The sequence below is a fragment of the Pseudonaja textilis genome, chromosome 1, assembly GCF_049901715.1.
Source record: "Pseudonaja textilis isolate UNSWEBS1 chromosome 1, rPseTex1.2, whole genome shotgun sequence".
Lineage (NCBI taxonomy): Eukaryota > Metazoa > Chordata > Lepidosauria > Squamata > Elapidae > Pseudonaja > Pseudonaja textilis.
This window is the reverse complement of record NC_141990.1, coordinates 64,960,228-64,984,910: the sequence shown is the minus strand read 5'-3', so window position 1 is coordinate 64,984,910 and position 24,683 is coordinate 64,960,228. Positions and strand designations below refer to the sequence as shown.

Here is a 24,683-nt window from a genome sequence, read left to right as displayed (position 1 = left end):
GCGTGAGTATAAGGATACTGTAGCCTGGTACAAGTGCAACTGGGCTGATACGTGCACACTACAGAGTGCAGGGGTGTGTGTGTTTGTTGCATTCTATGCGGTATGAGTTTCCTAGCCAAGCTCCTCAGGAGAAAAAGGAGCGGGAGCACATGCAACCTTCCCTGCCAGCTTCTCCATTGATTTTGCTTGTGAGAAGCCAGCAAAGAAGGTTGCAAATAGTGATCAAGTGACTGTCAGACATTGCAGTTGTTTTAAGTAACACCTGGTTCCCAAGCACCTGGTCCATGGGTGTGCAGGGACAGATGGAATTTCAAGGGTAGGATGTAAGTAGCACTTGTTTAGCACTGATCTAACTTCAAATGGTTGCTGAATGAGGGGTCATTAACTGAGGATTACTGTAATGTTTGGCAGGGCCAACTACCATTAGAAGACATCCTGGTTATTGCCGTAATGTGTATAATCATAAAAATTCCAATACATTTGGCAAAACTGGATTCCTATGATGCTTATAATTTTGAAAACAAGAAACTTGTTCCAAACTAAAATTGCAGAGTTGATAACTGGAATTGGTTATAACTTTTCAGTCAGGAATCAGGCTGGCCTATTGTACCGAGACAGTATTGGTGACACTAGTGGATGATTTGTTTTGTAGTGGTTCTCCTTTTGCCACGACCAGGTAGTGTTTGCAGGGTGAAGAGGACCAGCCATAGTGCCATGTTATATGGGAGAGCCTCAGGACTTGGATCTCTCTCCTATTTAACATCTATATAAAGGCACTGCGAGAGGTCATCTGCCAGCAGGAGCTTTGGTATTACCATCATGTTGATGATGCCCAATTGCATTGTATTAATTAAACTTGTATGTCACCCATACAAGGGGGCTTACAGACATTTAATTAAAACACACTGTAAATGATTAAAACAATAAGGTTCATAAATTTAAAATCCAATTAAAATAAAACTAACCAGGCTGAAGAAAGAGAGCAAAGTACATACAGGAAGGAGATGGGGTGTTATCTACTCTATTAGCCACCTCCATTAGCCAACACTGGACAAGTTATGCCGTTCAGATGCTGGTTCAATGCCTGGAGGCTGTGAGAGCCTTGATGGAGACAAACTAGCTGTGACACAATCCTAGGAAAATGGAGTGCTTGGGGATTTTTGACCCCTTAGAATAAGGAGAGTTGACATCTCAGATTCTAAAATGAGTAATACTCCCCCAGACAGATTTGGTGCACAATTTGAAGATGATCTTCAACTCTTGGCTCCTGCTAAAACAACACAGCAAATGTGTCCAGTGCGGCCCTTGCCCAAATTCATATTGTGCACCCAATATTCATTTCACTGTTCCTCTGGGAAGGGAGATGGTTGGTTTTAAAATTTGATAAATAGTAAAAAAAAAATTCTGGACCAAGAGGCCTTGCTCACAGTCACTTATGCCTTAGTTACCTCCTTTTGGATTTCTGCTATGCAATCTAAACAAGGCTGTCTTTGAAGACCATCTGGAAGCTGCAACTGTTTCAGAGTGCAATGGCATTGCAGTTTGGTGTGTCCTGCAGTTTATCTGCTTAATAATCCTGCTGCATGAGATGCACTGGGTCCTAGTTGCTATCTGGATACAATTCAAAGTGCTGGCAGAGAGCCAGGTTCCTTATGCGACTACTTCTCCCAGAGATATCTCCTTGTTCTACTAAGGCAGGATGGGGGCATTCCAGGTTCACCCCCTTAAAAGTTGCCGCATGATGGGACCTTGAATGAGGTAAGCATTCTTGGTGGATGCCCCAGCTCAGCCTCCCTCTTGAGATCCAAGGGATGTCTATCTTTTTAGCCACTTGGAGAGCTATGAAGATTTGGCTCTTCTCCCAAACTTTGAGCTAGGATGAGATTTGAGCTAGGAGGCTGTTGTGTTTGGGTTTTTTTGACTTTCTGGGGATTGTTGTGAATCACCTGGAATCATCACAGTAAATGAGATAGTCGACTGTATAAGTTCTATAAGTAAATAAATACCATAAATATCAGTGCTTCATCCACTGCACTGGCTGTTGTATTGCTTCTAGATCCAATTCAGATTCTTGAGGCTTGATCCTTAAACCTCTGAAAAATTTGAGAAAAGAATTTTCTCACTCATATTGCTTTTAGACTGATCAATCGTTGTTCTGTGTTAACTCTCATAGATGAAATAAGGCAGAGACTTCTGTTGTGGAGTGGTAGAAGCACTTCCCAAGGGGTTATGTCTGGTTCCTATGCTTTGTTGCCTAGCAAAACCTTCCTTTTTAATATTGGAATTTCTAGTTTGTGTTCAGTTTTATTTTTTATTACTTATATTATCCTACAGTAGTATATGTTACATTTGATAGTCATCCTGCATAACTGATTGATTTGCACTGCATTCTATTGTTTTTGTTTTACTTTTTACTGTTTAAAAAAACTTTAAATGATTTCAGCCTATTATTAGATAATCTGCTTAGATACATTAGATTGGCTGTTACATATATTGAAATTGATAATTGGATATTGATAAATGAATAGATTATATTAATTACAGAATAAATATTGAAGACCCGAGTCTTTTACAACTGTTTATATGTCTTTTGTCTTTTATCTTTTTGAAAGGGGTTGTATGGAGAAGTCATAGAAACAAATAATAGGAATCCTCTAAAGTTATAGCTCATGCCAAATTTGTAGCAATAAGCTTAGTATGTAGCAGCTGCTTGTTTAGCTAAATCAAAATGTTGAACATATAGTCTATATTTGTATTTTTTGGCTTAGTTATTATGGCTTTAGTGAGTTTTTCTAATGATAGTTTTAGCTGGGAAAATGGGGTAACATAAAATAATTTTGGATCAAATTTGATTCCCTGGTATTAAGGTAGCAACTATGTATACCTAACAGTTAATGTATTATATAAAAATTATAATGTGAGTTAACACATTATAATTAACTTTAATAATTTAAGACACAAGGCTAAGATCCAGTCAAATAAACACCTTGAAGTACTTTTAATTTTTATTAAAGATGCTTAAAAATAATCATTTACTCTCTGAAATTAATAGTCTTTATTAGGACAATAGTACTTTTTTCTGACAGAATATTGGTATAGATTTAGAAATCTGTAATCATATTGCATCACTTTTCAAAAGGAATTCTAAAACTTGTACTTCCATAGGAGTATTTTGAGACAGAAAATATATATTGTACATATATTTATTTCTCATATCTGCAGCTATTCTTAGGAGTCTATAGTTTGTAACCCTGGATTTCTTGCTAAACCTGTTACTTCTAGTTTCATTTGTTCCAAGTGATATAGTGTTATATTATTAGTTATCATTTATATTAAATTACTTTTGATGGAGTATAAGATAGAAATTGCTATTATACTTCTGCTGAATGTGTAACTTTTTCTTTAAGGAGACCATTATGATCGAGCCCGTCGCCTCCAGTCTAAAATGATGACAAATTTGGCAATGGCCAAGGACCGTTTGCAGCTGTTAGGTACTACTTAATGTTGTTACTTTAGAAATTTGTAGAACTGGTAGTGTATATGTTTAAGATGTGTTGAGAGAAAAATAATTTAAAACTAATTTTTAAAACACGTTTGAAACATATGTTTCACCAATAGACTTCATTTTGCATCAGTGTGCTTGTTGCAGGAATACTTGATGCAGGAATACTGTTATAGTTTGGTTTCCTGATATTTTAAAGAGGAAGCTAAAGAACTAGTGAGGGGGTAATTTTTTGCAAAACTTTTAAAAATGCAGCATGAACATAAGTTGCTTCTTGAAATGGCTAAGCAGTTGGTGCAGAATTAGCATTGATGGAAGATAGTATAAAGTGCATCTTAGAAAGAAAGTTCATAGAGAAAAATGTTGCTAAAATTTAAACTAAATAGATTTTAACTGCAGATTACTTTGAAGAAAAGTAGTAAATTGCTGAACAAAATAATCTTGAGGTCAGTTCAAGGGTACAGATATTTACAAAATACCTAATAAATTCAGTGACAGATTATCATAAATTGAAATCTTTTAAATCAAAGCATTTATAGATTGAAGCAAAATAAAACTAGATAGCAGCAAAAAATTTCTGGATGGCCAGGAATGAAACATAAAATGTGATCTCACGAGGCAAACTCTGCAATTACCTGCTTAGATAAAAAGTTAGGATGCAAATAAGGGTAGGATTTGTATCATCACATCATCATTTTGAGTTATCACAATTATCTTTGGACTTCTAGGGATAGCAGTATTTCAATTAATTTATTCACTTCTGGTTTTCTTGAAAATGCTGTTAAATCATTTATCCATGTTACATGGTTTAAGTCTCATTGGGCTGAAGCTAGGATAGCATGTATGGCATTACTTATTTATTAGGAGAAACAAGGACATAGAATTTCTACCTAGAAAAGATGAAGCTCCTTGTAAATCTCATTTACTATCTGTTTAGTTATGTTGATTATTTTAGGAAGCCAGTGTTAACTAAGAAATAAAGATTAAAAAACCCACAATCCTTAGGTTTCCCAGTTTGTTGTTCTTTCAAACAGTTGTAGTGCATTTTCCACGTGTTTCTCCTGATTATCCAATATATTTTTGGACATTTCTTTTGTAATTAGTCTGGTAGATTTAGTTGCCATTTTGTATTAAAGTGGCTCCCATAGCCACCATTTTGTTGTAGGACTCAACAGTGTTTCAAATTTCAAATGTACTTCAGAGACTAAAAAGGTTGGGAATCTTTAGAGTACAGTAAACAAAATCAGAACCAGAACATTTTAAGTTTGGAGGAATGGTGCCAAGAAGATTTTGTATGTTTCTGTGTCTCTGGTTTGTTTAAAACTGCATCTCTAAATGTCATTGACTGTGACCAGAAAAAATTGTGAGATTGGAATATATAAAAATATATATTTGATAGCCAATGACAAACAGAAACTTTTAACAAGAATAACATTATGCAGTTGCATCATATATTGGATTAAAATAACTGGCTGTTAAATATGAAGTGTCAAATGTAAACTACAATCCTATGATGTAGAATTGTACCTTTGTTGATTCCTTACCCTTTCCTGCACCTGCAGCTTTGATAATATGAGTTTTTTCTCCCACAGGACTTATAAAATACAGGTATAACTTTAGTGTTTTCCTGAAAGGCTTCCAATTGCTGTTGCTCTTTTCTGGAAACCTGGAGCAATCTAGAGTGCGGGACATGGCAAAGGATAGAAGTTTAGCTACATTTTTAAGATGCTATAGGGCACAGCTTTATTTGATTTTGCTGTTACAGATATAAAAGGCTACCTCATATAACATGTTTCTAATAAGATAAAGAGGCAAAAATGTACCCCAGCATTTTTGAGTTGACAGAGCCAGGTCTTCAAGCATTTAAAAAAGGAAAGTGGTGGTCTGTGTTACTTCAGATAAGAGGATGTTCCAAAGAATGAGAACAAAGGCAGAGAAGGATCTCTTTCTTTCACTGATAGATTCACAGCATACTTTTCCTGCCTGACCAAGTGGGACAAGGCAACATAATAGGATGAAAATGGTTCTGCAGTAATCTGGGCCCATGCCATGTAGGGTTTTAAAGGTCATAATCAACATCTTAAATTGGATCCAGAAGCAAATTGACACTTAGTGCAGCTCACACAGCAGAGGTATTATATGCACCATCTTTGGGGAATCAAAGGTTGCTTGTGCAGCTGCATTCTGTACCAGCTGAAGCTTCTGGATGCTCTTCAAATATCCTTGTCACTTATTAATATGAAGATAAAATAGTACTTGCAGACTATTGGCCTGCTTTTAGACAATTATTGTCTTCCAGTAAAATTGAACATCAATCCCACAGTTCAGTTTACAATTGAAAACCTTTCTTATTGGATTTAATTTTAGCTATTCAGCCCGCTATCAAATTCAAGTAATTTTCCAGAATTCAATTGCTTTCTTGGGGTTGTATGATAGGGAGCACCAAGTAATATTTATGATATCTTACTCTGAAGCTCTCCAGGACAATACTGAACAGGTTAGGGGACAGGATACAACCATGTAGGGCTCTAGTGTTAATGATGTAGATGTTGACAATGTGATCCAACACCCGCTTTTGAACTAGGCCTGTAAGGAAGAACTTAAATATGCAAAACAATATTGCAAGGCCCACATCATTCAGATGATGTAGAAGAACACTATGTTAAATAGTCTGAAAGCCACTGAAGGATGGCTGCATCATCCAATTTGTAGACAAGCTCATCATCAAAGTAGCTTCATGTCATATTCTTATTGAAAGCCAATTGGCATGAATCCAAATAATTGGAATCATCCAGATATATTGAATGAGGAAGTTATAATCGGATCAATCATTTTTCTAAAAAAGAATATTTCAGATTATTCATTATTTGCGCAGATCTCCCCAGGTTAAAAGAATATTTTCAATAAGAGTTCTCATTTGTTCCTTTAAGCTGGGAGATAATATCTGTCACTTACAAAGAGGGCCAATGCTTTTCTGCTCTGTGAAAATATAATGGGGTAGAGGAATAAATATTTTTTTCTACTTATGAGGCCAAACTTCAAACTGATCTTCAGAAAGAACTGATCTATGGCCAAAATTCTTTCATTTATTCTTCAGCTGTTATCCAGTCCTTTTCATTGATCTCCCAGCTCTTTAATAAACAATTTGGATTTTTAAAGAGAAGAAAGCACTTAGAAATGAAAGTAGCTTGAAAATCTATGTATGGTTTTGCCATTGATATTCTTAACCATAGTATATAATTGGCAGCATGACCAGTCACCATATCCAATCAGCTGTGTTATCAGTCATTCTTGTGGAAGGTCAAGATTCTACGTGCAAGCAAACATCAGTGCTGTGACTTAGGTTTGGAAATGAACATGAAGGCAGTGAAACTTTTTCATTACTGTTTAGATATATTTTTCAAGCATAGGGGCAGTAGCTCTAAATTAGTGCTTACACACAAGATGAAATAAAGGAAGTTTAAGGATTAATTTTCATACAGTCTTTAGAAATGATTTAGCAGGTTTAATGAATTATGTCCTAGATCAGTCTTTCTCAAACTTCTTACTCTGGAGAAACCTCTGAAATAATTTTCAGATCTTAGTGAATCCGTGCATACAAATTAAATAACTATTTTTCACAAAAAATATGAAAAATTCACAATTCAATCAATTTGTAACCTATACAGCCCACATTTGTCAACATTAACAATAATAGCAAAGTGTTGGCCAGGAGCTGAGTTGTGATGTGTAAAAATCCCCATAATTATGAGTGCTAGCATTGCATTTGTTAAAAAAAGATTGGTTTTTCCAATCACAATGTCTTATAGAACCTTAGAGACCTCTTGCTGATTCTGAGTTGAGAAAAGTTGGTGTAGATGATATGGAATAGATGTTCTGTGTACATATATCTTTGCCATGTGTTGATATGACCAGCTGAAGGTCATCTTTTTGAATATAAGTACTGTTGGGTAACAGTATACAAGAAGGGAACATAGAGAAGGAATTTTCATAGAATAACAGAGTTGGAAGGGACCTTGGAGGTCATCTAGTCCAATCAGTGGTGGTATTCAGCTGGTTTGCACCGGTTCAGATGAACTGGTAGCAAGGATTTTGCGTGGGTCGCCGAACTGGTAGTAACTTCTGGCTGGCAATGCCCCCAACCCAGTTGCCCATCACTGCTCACTCGCTTGCCTCACCTGCTCGCTTATCCCGTCCACCAGATGCTTGCCTGCCCAGCCACTCCTTAAGGTATTTTTTTAACTTCCTGACATTCAGCTGTTCCTATGAACAGCTGTGCCAGGAATCCCCTTGCTTCTTACTGCTTCACCCAGGAGGCTTCCCTGAGGCCCAGGAAGGCAAAAAATGGAGGGAGGGGGCACAGCCCCACTCCATTTTTTGCCTTCCTGGGCCCCAGGGAAGCTTCCTGGGAGCAAAATGCCCCCCAGAGGCTCCTCTGAGGCCAGGAAGGCCCCAAAATGGAGCGTGGAGGGGTGCTGTGTGCACCTCCTATGTTCCTTTTTTTTTTCTTCCTAGTCCCAGGGGAGCAAAAACACCCTCTCTGGAGGCTCCTCTGAGTCCAGGAAGGCCCCAAAAATGGGGTGGGGATGGTGCTGCAAAAAAACCACGCCCACCCAATCACATGTCCACGCCCACAGAACCGGTAGTAAATTTTTTTGAATCCCACCACTGAGTCCAACCCCTTGCTCAAGCAGGAGTCTATTCCAAATATTAGCTTCTACTTAGGATCAAACTCACAGCCTCCTGATTGTGAGGCGAGAGCTCCACCTCTAGGCCACCAGAGCTGTCCTACGTGAGATATGTGTCACAGTTTTTGGTTTCTTTAAACTTTGGCCATCTTATTTAAGATTTTAGGAAGGGCTGAGTAAGAATCTTTTTTTAAAAATGCATATATTAAAGTTTGTATTCTCTGTGATGCCTCTTTTAGTTAAAGTTATATTGCAGTACTCTTGCATGCAAATACATGGTAATATCAAAAAGGAATCTAGATTCAACAAAATAGTAATTACAGAATATAATTTTTTAGCTTAATGTATATTGAAAAGCTATTGATTTTTTTAATGGCTGGTTTTATTGTTGAAGTATAAAAATGGGTGATGGTATTGATCTGTTTTCTGAAAAAAGAAAAGGACCATGATTTTACCAACAGGTTATTTGTGAATCTAAATATTGTTGTAAACTGACAGTTAGATTCAGGATGATATCTAATAAGTTGTTGATTTCAAAAGGTTATAACTGATTCTAAAACTAGTGTAAGAAATGTGGAAGTTTTAGAATTTTTGAACAATTACTTATGAGTTGTATCTGTCTAATTTATTTCTGATAATTATAATGCAATGCTAAATCTTATTGCTAGAAAAGTAGTAATTTTATTTTAATTATGTAACAATTACTTACTAATTAGGGAAAATTCACTTGATCAGAAAGGAGGGCTCTTACGTTCTTATTTATAGAATTGAAATAACCTGTAGAAAACAAATATACTTAGCTGCTTAAAATGGAATGATTATCTTAAACAAATACTTGTTAACAAAATTTAGTATGAAATATGGTTACAAATTGAACCAACAAATTGCTATTTTCTTAGATAATATGTAGAAGAAATCATAATCCTTTTCACGTTCATTTTAAACTATCCCACTAGTTCTTTTCTTCACTATTTCTGAATAATGCAGTTATTGACTGCAGTTTACAGTTTTACATAAATTGTATTTTATTAATCAGATGTGACTTCATAACATTGTAAACATTAGATATAAGCTTTGTAACTTTAATCCTTATCAAGCCAACTAAAGGCAAAATCATTTTAGTATTACCAGTATACGTAACTTTCATTGGTTCATTTTTTGTCTTTTATTTGTCCTTTTCCCTCCTCTGTTCTGTTGCATAGAGAAGATGCAGGCAGTTAAGCAAATTCCCAAGCTGCAAATGGAAGTCCGTAGTGACAATACTAACCTGGTATACCGCAATGGACATCTCCAGTCAGGTGGGTTTGGTTTTCCCAGCACCTAATTAATTAGGGGGATGTCTCTCAGTATCTACCTTATCAAAACAAAATACGCAGCAATAAATACCCTGCTCCTAATATATTTTTAAAATGTTTTTTCTTTTAAAGATTCTTTAATCTACGCTGAATCTATAATCTATGCTGAATTAATGTTGTCTTCACCCAACTGCTTTCCTTACTTTTTAACATTTCTTAAGTCTTGAAAACCAAGGCAAGGCATTAGTTTTAAAGTTTAGTGTTTTGACATAAAGTTTGGCATTTTGGAAAAAATCTCTTTAGGACCCTTATAAAATGCAGTGCTAGAAAAAAAATAAGATTTCATTTTTTAAAAATTCACATCTCTTATTATGTTGATTGCTATTTTTTATAAAAGCAAAATCAGAGAATATGTTTTTATTGAAGGATATTTTTTCCTGGCTTTTTTGTCACTGTGTGTACATGAGATATAACAATGAGAAAATCAGCTTGAAGTTTATTTATATGAGAAAATTATTGGTGTTCAACATTCTTAAAGCCTGTTTTGAATGAAAATAAGAGAAAAAATTAGGTAGTGTGTTGTGTTTTTGTGGCTAAGCTGCTTTGGAAATTTCCTTGCTATGTTTTTTATGAGGTTTGTAGATTGTACCTTCAGTCATTTTTATTCTTTATAAGGCATGCTTCTGAAATAACTCCAAATAGTATCAAATATATAAATACTTACTGATTTTTCTTACTGATTTTTTTTGCTTATAAAGACATTTATGGCAATTATTTCTCTCTAAAAGTGCACTCTCACTAAACGATTAGTGTGATGTGGTGCTTTGCTTGAAACAGTTGCTATTGGTATATGAATACAGGTAATTCTCAATTTACAACCCTTTATTTAGTGACTGTTTGAAGTTACAATGGCACTGAAAAATGTGACTTTTTTCACACTTCCAACTATTGCAACATCTGCATGATTATGTGATTAAAATTCAGATGATTGGCAACAGGTTCATATTTATGACTGTTGCAGTGTCCTGGAGTCATGTGATGCCGCTTTGCAACTTTCTGACAAGCAAAATCAATGGGGAAGCCAGATTCACTTAACAAGTCTTGTTATTAACTTAACAACTGTGATGATTCACTTAACAGTTGGGGCAAGAAAAAGTCATAAACCGGGGGTAAAACTTACTCAGCAACATAAATTGGGAGCTCAATTATGGTCATAAATTGAGGACTACCTTATACAGTTGGTATTTTTCTTCATTCTGGTAACTAGAATTGTCAAATATCTATACATGGCTTTGTGAAAGATAGTTATATTTTGATAGTTATATTTGTAGGGCAACAGTTTGACTTCATTGTGATGTTCTGACACCAACGCGATATATGAAGCAGCATAATGAGAATTGGCATATCACTATATTGTACAAGAAAAAACTCATTACTGCTTGCAATTGCAACTACTTTTATTGATACTTTTTAAAGCAAATAATCATATAGCCTCGATTGCATGGAAAGCAGTTTCTGTTCAAATAAATTTCATATCCGAAATAGTAAGGTTTTGTGTCTTTTTCTATTCTGTTCTTCCTTTTAATTTTCCTTCAGATAATTAACCTTCCAATAGTGGATTTACTGTATCAAAGTAAATATTTGGCATGCCCTCCTAAAACAAAATCAGTTTGCAATTCTGATCAGCTTATCATTATTTTCTATCCACCTTGAAAAACATTGTATCTTTATCACATTTCGAATTGCGAATTGATTTGAAATCCATGTTAGCTGTGCTTTTAACATAAAATCATTCAGAAATTGGGAGTTGAATATTACCATCATAGGGATAGTACTGAAGAGATATGTACACAAGAAAAAGGCAAACATTCTATCTCATTTTTATACTTGGATCAGGTGAAGCCACTGTAAATACTAAAATATTATTTAGAATCAACATGGGCTTCTACAAAGACTAGGAAATTGAAGATCTTATCATGAGCACAAATAGAAAATGGTTGCCATATGAAGCAGAAATCAAACCATTCTTGCTAGAATGCCAGTTGGTGGTACATTAGTCCAGTTAATATTACTGTAATATTTTTATTTAACACACATTTGTATCTAAGTTCAATATAAGATCATCCCCCCCCCCCAAACCAAATTCTATTGCTCCATATTGTGTGTAATATTTTTACTGTTTGAGGCAGATGGGCAAGTTTCTGTGTAATCTTAAAATAGATTATTGCATGGTTTTATTTATTTATTTAATTTATTTGTTGCATATAGTATCTCACGGTTCAAGGCAACTATGTGACTTAAAATAAGTGAGCAGCTTACAATAAGTTTTAGTTATCCACTCCTGCACTGTCTGTTGAAACTTGTCTGGAAACCTAGTTAGTACTTTGTCTTTTCACTGTTTTCAAACAGAATTTAAACTCTTATTTGGAACCAGGAATCTTGAACCCTAGTTTTTCTATAACTTCCACAGACATTAATATAAACTTCTTTGATATTTTTGTGGCTCTAGCATCTACCTGATAAGAGTCTTATTCCTAGGCATCTTACATGGTGTCTTTGCTGTCTTTTAGATATCAAAGCAAATAATGTTGACAACTTTATTGTTGCTTGATTTGTTTGACGCATTTTAATCCTTTATGATTCACTCTGAAAATATTTGAGAGGTGCTAGATATTTTACATGTATTTTTAGTTTTAATTAACTCCATTTTAAAGCTGTTGTTTCTGTTTTTAAATATTTATTTTTATATATGTATTTTACTGACTGTTGTGCACCATGCAGAGAGTACAACTCTTGAGTTAGGTTACCATATAAATTTGATAAATAAATGCGTAATGTTAAGTGAAGAGTGAATCTAACTTTCTAGGATATATTCTGAAATATTTTAACTGCTTGCTTTCTTGTTGATAACTTTTATAAAGTAATCTAGATTAGTGAAAATGTCATTAGGTAAAAAGAAAAGTCCATCATATGTTAATTAATTCCACTTAGATCCAAAATTTTACTGTATTGGTTAGGGGTGGGTAATCTTTTGCCATCAAAGGAGGCATTCCCAAGACGTAATCTGTAAGGAGCCATATGTCACTGGTAAATGGAATGTACAGTATGTAAGTAGTGGAAAGATATATTCCTTTAGAATTTTTATATTGGTCTTCATAGTTCCATTATAACTTTATTTTCATGCTTCTATAGATGTAAAATATACATTACCTTTTTCCACTGTATTTTTGATTATGATTTTTGAGTCTTCATTTTATTACTGCTTAGCGACCATTCAAAATTATGGTATTGAAAAAAATAACTTTATGACTATTCCTTGCACTTATGATTCTTGCAACATCCCTGCAGTCACATGATTAAGATTTGGTGCTCCACAACCAGCAGCTGTTTGACTGTTGCAGCATATCACAGTCATGTGATCAATATTTGCATGCTCTACAATTGGCTTCTGATGAGCCAAGTCAATGGAGAAGCCAGTGATAAAATTGCAAGTCACAGCTATATGATGTTTTGCTTAGCAATGGAGTTTGTGGTCCCAATTGTTGTTGTTAAGTGAAAACAATCTGTACTGTATTTCATTCTAAATTCATATTGCTTGAATGCTGCAAAAATAGTTATATGCTACCTGGTCAAAACTGTGCTTCTATAAATAGTCTAAGAAATTGAAAAAAGACTATAAGAATTCTGAGGTTTTAGACATTATTAGTATACATACTATAGCTCAGTGTTTAGATATGTTGACTGTGCTTGCAGGAAATGATAATAGCTTTAGTTCTAAAATTCTCTTAACAAAGTAACCTACTCAATAAAGTTTACAAAATACCAGTGCAAACTGAAAGCAACATTATTAAGATAATATGTTCCTGAGGTGGTCTGTTCACATTGATAATGTGTTTATCCACTTATCTATAATGGCTATAGATAAATATATTAAATTAAGTGTTTTTATATTATTGTTTATTATGTATTGTGAGATTTAACCCTATTTTATTATCCAGAGTTGTTTTGTGAATATAAATCAACTAAATTAATAGATAGTAACAATTTATGAAACTAGCTGATTTGAATGTTTTATGTAGTAAGAAATGTGTTCTTTTTCTTTGTAGAAAATGGAACTATTCCGAAAAAGAAGGATCCGTTGTCTCACAGTAGTAATTCACTTCCTCGTTCAAAATCTGTGGCAAAGGCTGGATCTGGAGGATTTTCTGGGCACCAAAGAACACCTAGTTATACTGGAGTTTCTAATTTTTCTGCACCTAGAGTTCCTTCAGCTGCAACTCAGAAGGTAGGAAACTAGCTTCTATACACAGAATATTGCATATTTGTCATTGTAAATAGAAAAGTTGCGATTGAAATAGAAAAGGAAATAAAAAAGTGATTGAAAATAAAAGAATTGTAGAGGTGGGCTAGCGCTTCCAAACTGGGAATTATATTATTGGGCAGCCAACTTACTATGGTTAAAAGACTGGGTCAATTTACGGAATAAAAGAACTCTAGCCTTGGAAGGGCACGACCTTCAGAGAGGATGGCACGCATTTCTATGGGATGTGGGGAAAACTAAACAGGCGTACTTTCATAGACATCTTATTAGAGATTCACTATTAACTAATTGGAAAAAAATATGTAAAAAACATTATTTAAAAATTCCGATTTGGCTTTCAACAATGGAGGCAATGGTTCATCCCAACAATTTGGATATAACAAAAATGACTAAATATAAAGATTTATTAGATCCTTTAGGAAACTAAGAACCGACAGGACTTACAGGAACAGGGATTTAAAATTGATCAGTGGTTATATATACAAATCCATAGTAGATACAAACAAGATATCAAAGAGTTTGGAATTTATAGCAAATTACAACACTTAGATAAAATCTTATTAGGATCAAATAAAAAGAATATTTCTAAATTTTATAAATATTTATTGGAGGTAGAATTAGAGCAAGAGATAGTGAAAGGGAACATGATAATGTGGAGTAGGAATATTGGAAGAAGCATTACATTAACAGAATGGGAAAAGATCTGGAATAGAATCATTAAGATTACGAAATCTCTGCGTACAAAGAAAATATGTATAAAATGTTATATAGATGGCATTTACCCCTTCGAGGTTAGCGAAAATGAACCCAAACTCTAGTCCAAAATGTTGGAAATGTAAAAACATAGAGGGAACCTACTTTCATATGTGGTGGACCTGTAAAGAAGCCCAGAAATACTGGCAAAAATTAGAAAATGGCTGGAGGAGATAACCAAAGATCAAATTGAATACAAACCAGAGTTCTTCCTACTAGGGATCTCTGATAAACATTTTCCTAAAAAGACGAAATACATAATAATTCATATTCTAACTGCGGCCAGATTAGCATTTGCCCAGTGCTGGAAATCATCCCGTTTACCTACAGATCAATTGGTCATTCAGAAAATATGTGACTGCGCAGAAATGGACAATTTAACCATAGCTCTTAAAAATAAAGAGTCTTCAGCATTTGATAATAATTGGAATGCATGGTATAATTGGTTATATCAGAGATAAACTGTTTAATGAGCATAAATAAGCATAAATATCCATAAATAGCGATAAGATGTGTATATTTAAAGTAAGGTAGGAGAATTGGATCTTGTAGACTGTCAAAAAGAATATTTGTCTGGTTTTAACGTATTTTCTTTTTCTTCCGTCTCTTTGTTTTTTTGTTTTTGTTTTTCTCTCTTTTATACTTCTTCTTCTCCTTTTTCGGTCCAAGACGAGCGTTTTTTTTTTTTTTTTCCTCTCTCTTTCTCTTCTTTCTTTCTTCTTTTTCTCTCTCTGTTTCTTATGTAATGTTGTTATGTTATTTTTTTAATTGTAAATTCAATAAAATTTATATGAAAAAAAGAAAATAAAAGAATTATATTTCATAAATAGCATATTTTGCATGCATTTAAATTCAGTTATTAATATTACTAGGAAAGGCTGGTAGAGATTGTGATTTACTATAAGGGAATTGTGTGTCTGTAATCCCAAACTCATTTTAGGGGAAAAGATTACTTAATGTTATTTTGTTCTTAATTTTGGTTAAGGTTGTGGTTGTATCTAGTTTCATTCTTGTTATTATCTGCTGCAAAAGTGGAAAATGCTTTTCAATTATTTGACAGAAAATAACAAGGGGAAGAGTGAATTCAGTATATAGCATTCTTTCCCATTTTGCTGATGGGAGGCTTCTATCATTGGAAATAGCTGGATTCTGTCCATATTTTACAAGTTGGCAATTAGGTTGCAAAACTGGTCCAAGGATAAGGGGTGAGAAATGATTTCACTGATGTTAGGGTACTTGCCAGAAGATGCCTGGAAAATATTGGCATGAAAAAGTATATGGAAAAGGAAACAAAATGATTAAAAAGTATAACTTTTTTTCTATTGGAAAAGCTAAAATATTTGTCATTTTTAAAATTAAGCAAAAGTCTGTGTTGTATGCATGTACACAGAGATTTTTATTCTCAATAGAGTAGAACTATTCATCTGTTCCAATTTATTTTGCTGACTATGGTTTTAAAATTGTTTTATGGTATGGGTTTAAAATTCCTTTCCAATTTTAAAACCATAAGAGTTAGAAAATGGATACAATGATACTGAGCTAGTTTTCTTCTGGGTTTATTATTTTCAGAGCAGAAAAAACATTTTCTTTAGAAGTATTTTTAGAATATCACTGCCATCAACTCAAAGTGGTAATACAGAGTTCTATACAGATTTTACCTTTGCTCTTTATCAGCATGGTATGTTAGTCATTGGAAGGAAGGATTATTACATTTATAATATATAATTTATAAAATTATAAATTTATAAAAGTATGTTATATTACCATGGATAAAATATATATGGTTGCTAAGAGTTGACAATACCTTGATGGCACATAATCAATGTTACATTAATCTCTTGCAACATTTAATTAACTGTTTTTTTCTGTATTTTTTTAAAGTCAAGTTAACTTGTGCCATATCAAAGATTTGTTTAACTGATTAGCCAGATGCTGAATGGAAATTTCCTTCCTTTAGATTACTGAAGCTGATACCTTTTTAAAATAATATTGAAATACATTTGAAATAATTGTTTCCTTAGGCTACTCCAAAAAATAATAGAACCACCAAGCCTTCTACTCCTTCTACTGCTGTTCGAAAAAAGAAAGATACAAAGATTTTCAAAAATGTGGATAGTAACCTTGCTAATCTTATTCTCAATGAAATTGTAGACAGGTAAGTGGTATTTTGTGGCTGGGTAGAGGGGTGGGAATGTTTTTTAGTGTGTAATTATTTTCAGGGCAAGTAATGTTCCTATTTTTTCTGCATCTGTTTAAGATTTGGATTGGAAGAAATGAAAATATTCTTTAAAATATAATATTTAATATACATGAGAATTTCTTAACTGTGAGAGCTTTTTTTAAAAAAGAAAATATGTTGAGGCAAAGAGTGTGAAATGCTCAGCTGCACTCTGGAAGAATGAGATGCCTATTGTGTAATTAAAATGTAATTACTATTCTGTATTTGTTAGTGGGCCATCTGTCAATTTTGATGATATTGCTGGGCAGGAGTTGGCTAAACAGGCACTGCAAGAAATTGTTATCCTTCCCTCACTTAGACCTGAAGTAAGCAATCTGTTTCCTGGCTTGTTTTATTACATCTTCAATGTTTTCATTATCTGGTAGATTTTACTTGGATTTTTTAAAATTTAGCCTTTTGAATATATTAAAGTAACATATATATTTGTTATATAATGTGTAAATATTACTCATGATTTTTCTGTATCAAAGTCCAATTGGAGTATTAGATTAGATGCTGGAGTAAAATTGGCACTCTTATAGTTACTTAAAATGTTTAGCTTTTATTGGTCCAGTACATTGATTGTGTTGCATAGATTAATAAATAGAAATTAATCACATGCTCAATAATGAGCTAAAAAGAATATTATCTACTCCGCTGCTATACATTCATGCTGCTAGGTCTTCAGTGGTAAAATTTAAACATTAAATTTTCAGCAAAAACAGTTAATATTAGATATGCCCTTTCTATGGGTATCATCCATTTCTACATGACATTCTGCTGAGAATCCTCCTTACCCAGGAAGGGAGGGAGAAACAGTTTTAATCATTTCTTCATATGCAACATCTACCACTGACTCTTCCATGTTCTTCAGATGGTCTCTATTTTTAGTACCAGATTTTTGTGTTCTAGGAATCTACAATAGAGTGGAAGTACTAGCAAAATAGTTCTTCTATTCTGCCAGTGAACATGCTGAGCTGAATCAGAAACCTAATGAAAGTGAAAGTTGTCCTTCTGTTTAGTATGCTGGAAGGCAAAGTGTATCTTGAAACCAATATTAAAGATACAGTCGGTCTACAGATGATCTTTGACCTATGACTGTAATGGAACCTGCCCATTATTGTTGCAAGTAGTTATGGGCATTAAGTGAAATGGTCACACTTGACCCCCTACCCCTCCTATCTCTGCTACAGTTTGAGGAAACAATGGGCACATTTTCAAAGACATCTTTTCATCTGGGCTTTTAATGTTTCAGTAGATTTTGGCACCAGAGTTCAGATTTTGCATTTGTAGCATCAATTGACAATTGAAATAATATTACTGTTGATAAGTAGTTAAGTACAATCAGTCCAGGTTCAATTCTTTGGCAATTGAATGAACAAATGCTTACCATCGCAATCAATCTCTAATAATAGAAGGTAGGAAAATGGAACCTAAATTATCAGAAACCATATTCTTGAATATTTAAAAATCAAATGGTAAATATTAAATATATGAATTTCAGAACACAATCAAGATTAAATTAATCTTGATTGCATTCTGAAATTCATGTATTTAATATTTACTTATAAGGAATTATTCTTGTGTTTTATTGTTTGTTAAAAAAACCTGCTTGTATCCATTTGGTGTGAATTTTTGAGATGTGAATTTTGCTGATGGGTAGCTATTGCAGTCTTCTCTTATTAATGTTTGGTCTGTTGTGAAAGTACCACAACAAAAGTCTAAAGATCCCCATTGTGTTTCATTTATATACTATTGTATATCTCATTTTTACATCTATTGTAGCTAATTTTCTCTTTAAGATATGTCTAAAGATGTTGCAGGAAAGAAAAATTGACAAGTTTATTGTTGATGCTATAATAAAAGATATATTTTTATATAATCACTCCAACTAATATACTCTGTATATTACATGTTCATTCTCTTAAGATAAAAACTAAAGACAATTAACAAAATAAATCCACAGTGTATATATTAGCCAGAACAGCCAATTGGAGGCAGTTTTACTGTTTCTTCTTCCTTCCGTCAGATGGCTCCCACCTGACTATTAAAATACACTTTGTGAAGAAAACGTAGAACTGCAATCCTGGATAACAGGCTATAAGAGTGTTAGTTGCTTAAAAAATGAATAACAATTTATAATAGTTAAAAAAAATTAATTCCATTCGAGAAAGTTTATTGGTTTCTATAGCACTTATAGCTTGGTGAATTCCAAATAATATATCCTAAATAATACAACAGAAAATTGTGAAACTAATGCTTAAATTTAGTAATTTAAGCATTAGTTTTACAATTTTCTTTTGTATTATTTGATTTTTTTGTGGTCCTTTCTGGCTTATTTTTCCTAAACTCTTATTTTGATCCATATCTACTGCAAAACACATTAATAATGTCTTCTCTCAGCTATAAAATTACTAGTTTATAGGCTGAAGAGTTCAAATTATGCCATGAACCAAAATGTAACTCAGTCAGTCTTCCAGTTGTTTACAGGACTTAGGGCTCCTGCACGAGGATTGTTGTTGTTTGGCCCACCAGGAAATGGGAAGACAATGCTGGTAAGAGAACTGCTTTCTTCTATCACATGGGCAGGCAGGTAATCTCTTTTGTTCCCCCAGTATCCCCTCTAAATCTGATTATATTTGCGAAAATTGGCAGTGTATTTTTCTATCATTTTAAGACAGGAAACAAACATGTGAGATTTAAAAGAGGTTTAAGATAATTTATTTCTTTCAAAATCCTCAAAATTTCTCTCATTAATCCAAAAAAAATAAAAAAAAATCACATTTATGCACATTTGTATCCCCAGCTCATTCATTTTAGTTGTTCTGCCCCTCCCCTTAGCCTGAAAATATTATTTGTGCTTTGGCATATTGCTTATGGAAACAGTGTTTGGACATTATATTTTATATGTGTACCCAAGGAATATTTTTTCCTATCATTTTGGGATAAGAGTAGTATCATGTTGGGTCATGGGTACTCCAGTTAGAAGAATGCTCAGAATTGCACAGTATCTTACAAAAAAAAAAGTAAACTGTGAACTATATTAGTAGACATTAAAAGGTATAACATAAGGTAAATTGCTGAAGTGCTGATAGATTGAAATTTCCTTTAACATATATAGTTAGTTATTTACTGGGCACATATGTGTCCAATTTAATAGAACTCTGGCTAATAAGGATAATTACATTGCTGAAATATGTTACATGCTTGGTATTATATTGCAGCCTTAAACCATTTTTTTTAAATATATTAGGCCAAAGCCGTGGCTGCAGAATCAAATTCAACCTTCTTTAACATAAGTGCTGCAAGTCTGACATCAAAATATGTGAGTAGCAGTATTATATTTTGGTTAAAGGGTCATCTTAGGAAGTTTTGGGGAAAAATAAATGGAGCCATATTTGCACCAGATTCCAGTACATTGGAAATAATGTTTATCTGTTTCTAAACTAATTTTGTATCTACATCTGTGTCTTATTCCACTGGAATACGTAAAACTTCAAAGCTGTAATATAAAAGATCTTGGAAGAAAAATTTTCAGTAACTTCCCTTCCCCCTTTTAAGTCATCTATGTCCCTCGGAAAAAGGCCTGTATGGATGAAGTCCTCTTGGACATAGTGCTACAAAAATAAATATTTAGGTAATTCCTTTTCCATTATACCCCCAGAAGTGTGAATCTATCCAGATATGAAGAAATGGGTTTTTCAGGAATAGTGATTGGGTAAAAGAATTAGCTGCTGCTAGCAGGACATATCTGTGTTAATTGGCAGCAGCAGATTGTTAATACGTGTTATGTTAACATTTCAATTTAGTGTTTCTTCCAAGAAAAAGCAAGAAAAACTCCTCCAATACAGTCAGAGATTTTGGAGTTTTATAACATAATTTCTATATTTTGCTTTTTTTAATTGCTATGTTTGTTTGAGGTTGCTATTTTGCTATTGTATGATCCTGTACTTTCCTTTTGTTATTAGCTTGGAGTATTAAGTATATAGTAATTTTGTAAAACCCCATTTTCTTTTAAAACCTTTTCCATTTCACATTCTTTGGAGCAGCCTCCTGAATAAAAAAAGCTTTTATGTGTGCCTGGCTTGTAGAGGGAGATAGAAATGAAAACTTTAATGAACTTTTAAAAATTAATTTGATTATAGTTTAGTAAATATAGTAACACAGATTTAATGTCAGAGAATAGAATAGATCAAGTTCGTTGTGTTTTAGTATCCACTGACAATATGCCAGTTGTGAAGCATATGATTCAATCAATTTGAGGTGGGTACCTTCTTTGTTTTTTTCCCTTAGGTTGGTGAAGGAGAGAAGCTAGTCCGTGCACTTTTTGCAGTAGCTAGAGAACTTCAGCCTTCCATCATTTTTATTGGTAAAGTTAGTCAAAATTTTGACTTAAATTTAAAGCATAAACCTTTTAAAAATAGTCTTTTAATTGAGAATAACACATTCTTCATTCTCCATTTTATTAGATTGAATTGCATTGCTGAAATAATATGTTCTTAATCAACAGTTTTAACTTTATTTTATATTATTTATAACAAGTACTAATAATCCATACTAGAGAACAGGATTTTTTTTTTAAAGTAAAATTTTCCCCAATCAATGATCTTTATGGGTACTTGTTAATTTTCTTAACCAATGTATGGAAATGGATTCCCATTACCTTCTCTTTTTTTCAAATCTTCTTGGACTAGCCTCCTATCCTAAGATTTCCTGGTGGGTTTCCTAGTTAGGTACTTTGCTTAGATTTTAAGTGCTGCACTGATAATATATTAATAATTTACCACAACATTTAATTCTTGTCATTCCTAAAAATGTTGACAACTTATTTAAGAGCTCTGGAGCAATATATGCTGTTTAGCATACCGAGTATTGAATTATATAAACAAATTTAAACTATATTAAAGTATACATTTAATATTGATTGCATTATATATATATATATGTATGTATGTATGTATGTATGTATGTATATACACACACACATATATATATATATATTATATATATATTTATGTATATTATATATATATATATGCACATAGGTATAGATATAGATATATATGTATGTATATCATGTGTATGTGTGTGTTAAGTATGGGTATGGGTAGATATATGCATATACTTTGAGAGCAGGCAACAGAATTTCATTTCTAATGTGTGCCAGTGTGCTCACAGTAAAAAATGACAATAAAGATTATCTTATCTTTATATTTTAGATGAAGTGGATAGTTTATTGTGTGAAAGAAGAGAAGGTGAACATGATGCTAGCCGACGTTTAAAAACAGAATTTTTAATAGAGTTTGATGGTGTAAGTATTAATTATGGAACAGCATTATAGTGCTGGGTATTTGTGGCAGTTATTGATTTTTTTTTAAAAAAAGAAAACAGTCAAGATTTTTCTAATAAAAGATGAACTGTTGCAGTTCTTTCTCCCTCCCCCTTTTTTTCTAAGCTTCAAGTATTTTTCAGTGTGCTTGCTGTTAACTTCAAGACCACCAAACCCAATGAAATTATTTACATGTTTACAATATGCTATACAGTGAAATACGGTATTTATGCATAAGAGCAAAATGGTGTGTTTTGCCAAGTGTCAGGACAGTGATCAAGTGTCCAGGCAATTGATTCTTTTGGATTTAGAGGCAATAAACACGCCAGTGAATAAAATGACTTTAAGCTTTATTATTACCTCAAGCAGAGTTAAAAGCAGATATAACAAGATAATACCCCAATCTTTTGCAAGCTGCCAGGAGCTCCTTAATAACAACAGCAGAAATACCACAAGGACAGCCAGTTTCCTCAGTACCCAATGCTAGGTTCAATGCAGAAGGTCACAACAAACAACATTCCTGTCAACCACCCCACTGCATTAAACATCAAAAGAATCTCCTGGGACATTTTTTCTCCAAGAGTATAACTTTATTGAAAAGCCATATGGGTACAGAAATGGAAAAGGCAGTTCTCATGTTTTCATTTCAAACTTTCTAGACTTTTCCAAATAATGAGAAAATCATAATTTGTCATTAAACTCCACAAAATAATAATGGTTTCTGCATTGCCATTACATGGTATTGTGGAAACAGTTTGTTCCCAGTTACAAATATGTGTCTGTGTGTGTGTGTGTGTGTGTGTGTGTGTGTGTGTGTATGGTTATTCGGGTTTTTGGCGACATTTCGACGAAATCTCATTCGACATCTTCAGGCTTGTGTATTCGGCTTTGTGCTTCTTGGAATAATGTGAGCTTGCAGCTGTTTTTTCTTTTAACTGCCAGTGGGAGTGCGACTTGACTGGGTGGGGGCTTGGCTGTGTTCTTATTGGGTGGGGGTATGTTCTCATTGGTTGGGGGCCTGGCTGTGATCTGATTGGGGGATTGGCTGTGTTCTGATTGTCTGGGGGTGTGTTCTGTTCAGGTGGGGGCTTAGCTGTGTTCAGGTTAGTATTAGTTGTCGGCGGATTTGAGCTGGTGAGCTGTGATCCTGTTGTTTGGCTTCGTGTTTGTGGTCATGCCACATCTTCATGTTGGGTGTCAGTTCACTTCATGTATGGGTCGGAGGGGTTTGAAGCGGGTAGTGATGCAGCTGCGGTAGGGCTTCTGGTCCATAGTTGTGTCTCATCATCTGTGTGTGTGTGAATCTGCTTTCTATGTGGAAGTGTGGTGGTAGCATCTTGTGTGGCCTTCATGGGTGTGGGTCTGGTGTCATTCTTCATGTTAGGTACTCGTTTGTTAATGAGGGCGGGTTTCCAAATGGCTGGTAGGCGGGAGGTATCATCTTGTTTATTCATGCTGTGTGGGTGTTTTTCTATCTCTATGGCTTCTCTGATTATTCTGAACAATCAGAACACAGCCAAGCCCCCATGCAGTCAAGTCGCACTCCCACTGGCAGTTAAAAGAAAAAACAGCTGCAAGCTCACATTACTCCAAGAAGCACAAAGCCGAAGACACAAGCCTGAAGATGACGAATGAGATTTCATCTAAACGTCGCCAAAATACTTCCAATTTGGGGAGAAAACCCGAATAACCAAAGATCCACATACAAATACCCCCGAGAACCTCAGAATATATATATATATATAGAAACACCAATCAAGCAGAACACAGCAAACTCCAAGACCAATAAACACAGACCAAGACTCCCAACCAATCAGGATGAAGAAACAGCCATTCTGGCACAGCAGTAGGCTAGCCCCAAATTTAAAACAGAAACAGCTGAGAAAGTTTGACTCACAGACAAACACAATACAGAGCCTGATGGTGGCAGATGAGATTCTGCCAAAACGTTGCTACAACTTTAAAAGCACAACTATAATGACGTATATACACATACACACAAACACTATGTATGTATGTATGCATGCGTGCATGCATGTATGGTATTCAGCTTTGTTCGGGTATTTTCCCACGTCATTATAGTTGTGCTTTTAAAGTTGTAGCAACGTTTCAGCAGAATCTCACCTACCATCATCAGGCTTCTGTATTGTGTTCGTCTGTGAGTCAGACTTTCACAGCCTTTTCTGTTTGCACTGCTTGCACTGGCACGAAGCCGAAAGCACCAGCCTGAGGATGGCGAGTGGGACCTTGCCGAAACGTCACCAAGATACTCTCAATCTTACACGGGAAAAGACCCGAACATGCCAAGATCTGCATATATATATACATACATACACACACACACATGCGCACACACACAGAGTATATATGTATTTATAGTATGATGTTTCCTTTTCTGATTCTATCTGAATTTGCTTTTGGGGGGAAAAAGGTACAGTCCTCAGGAGAAGATCGCATTTTAGTAATGGGAGCAACTAACAGACCACAGGAGCTTGATGATGCTGTTCTCAGGTATTATAATTTATGCATAATTAATTAGGAATATATAATGTAAATTTATCTTTGATCCTATTCTTG

At 34.1% G+C, this 24,683-nt stretch overlaps 1 protein-coding gene across 4 annotated transcripts in view; it reads left to right on the top strand.

Annotated features, from left to right (window-relative positions):
* SPAST (spastin) overlaps positions 1 to 24,683 on the top strand; it is a 40,682-nt gene that overhangs the window by 7,472 nt on the left and 8,527 nt on the right. For 2 of the 4 annotated variants that reach the window (XM_026695456.2, XM_026695455.2), the window contains exons 3-12: positions 3,408 to 3,491; positions 9,393 to 9,488; positions 13,592 to 13,770; positions 16,581 to 16,714; positions 17,010 to 17,103; positions 19,258 to 19,332; positions 20,031 to 20,102; positions 21,071 to 21,146; positions 21,997 to 22,088; positions 24,538 to 24,617. In XM_026695456.2, the coding sequence (XP_026551241.1) occupies positions 3,408 to 3,491; positions 9,393 to 9,488; positions 13,592 to 13,770; positions 16,581 to 16,714; positions 17,010 to 17,103; positions 19,258 to 19,332; positions 20,031 to 20,102; positions 21,071 to 21,146; positions 21,997 to 22,088; positions 24,538 to 24,617 (982 nt within the window). The remainder of the gene's footprint in view (positions 1 to 3,407; positions 3,492 to 9,392; positions 9,489 to 13,591; positions 13,771 to 16,580; positions 16,715 to 17,009; positions 17,104 to 19,257; positions 19,333 to 20,030; positions 20,103 to 21,070; positions 21,147 to 21,996; positions 22,089 to 24,537; positions 24,618 to 24,683) is intronic. The other 2 variants (XM_026695458.2, XM_026695457.2) reach the window with 1 other exon arrangement.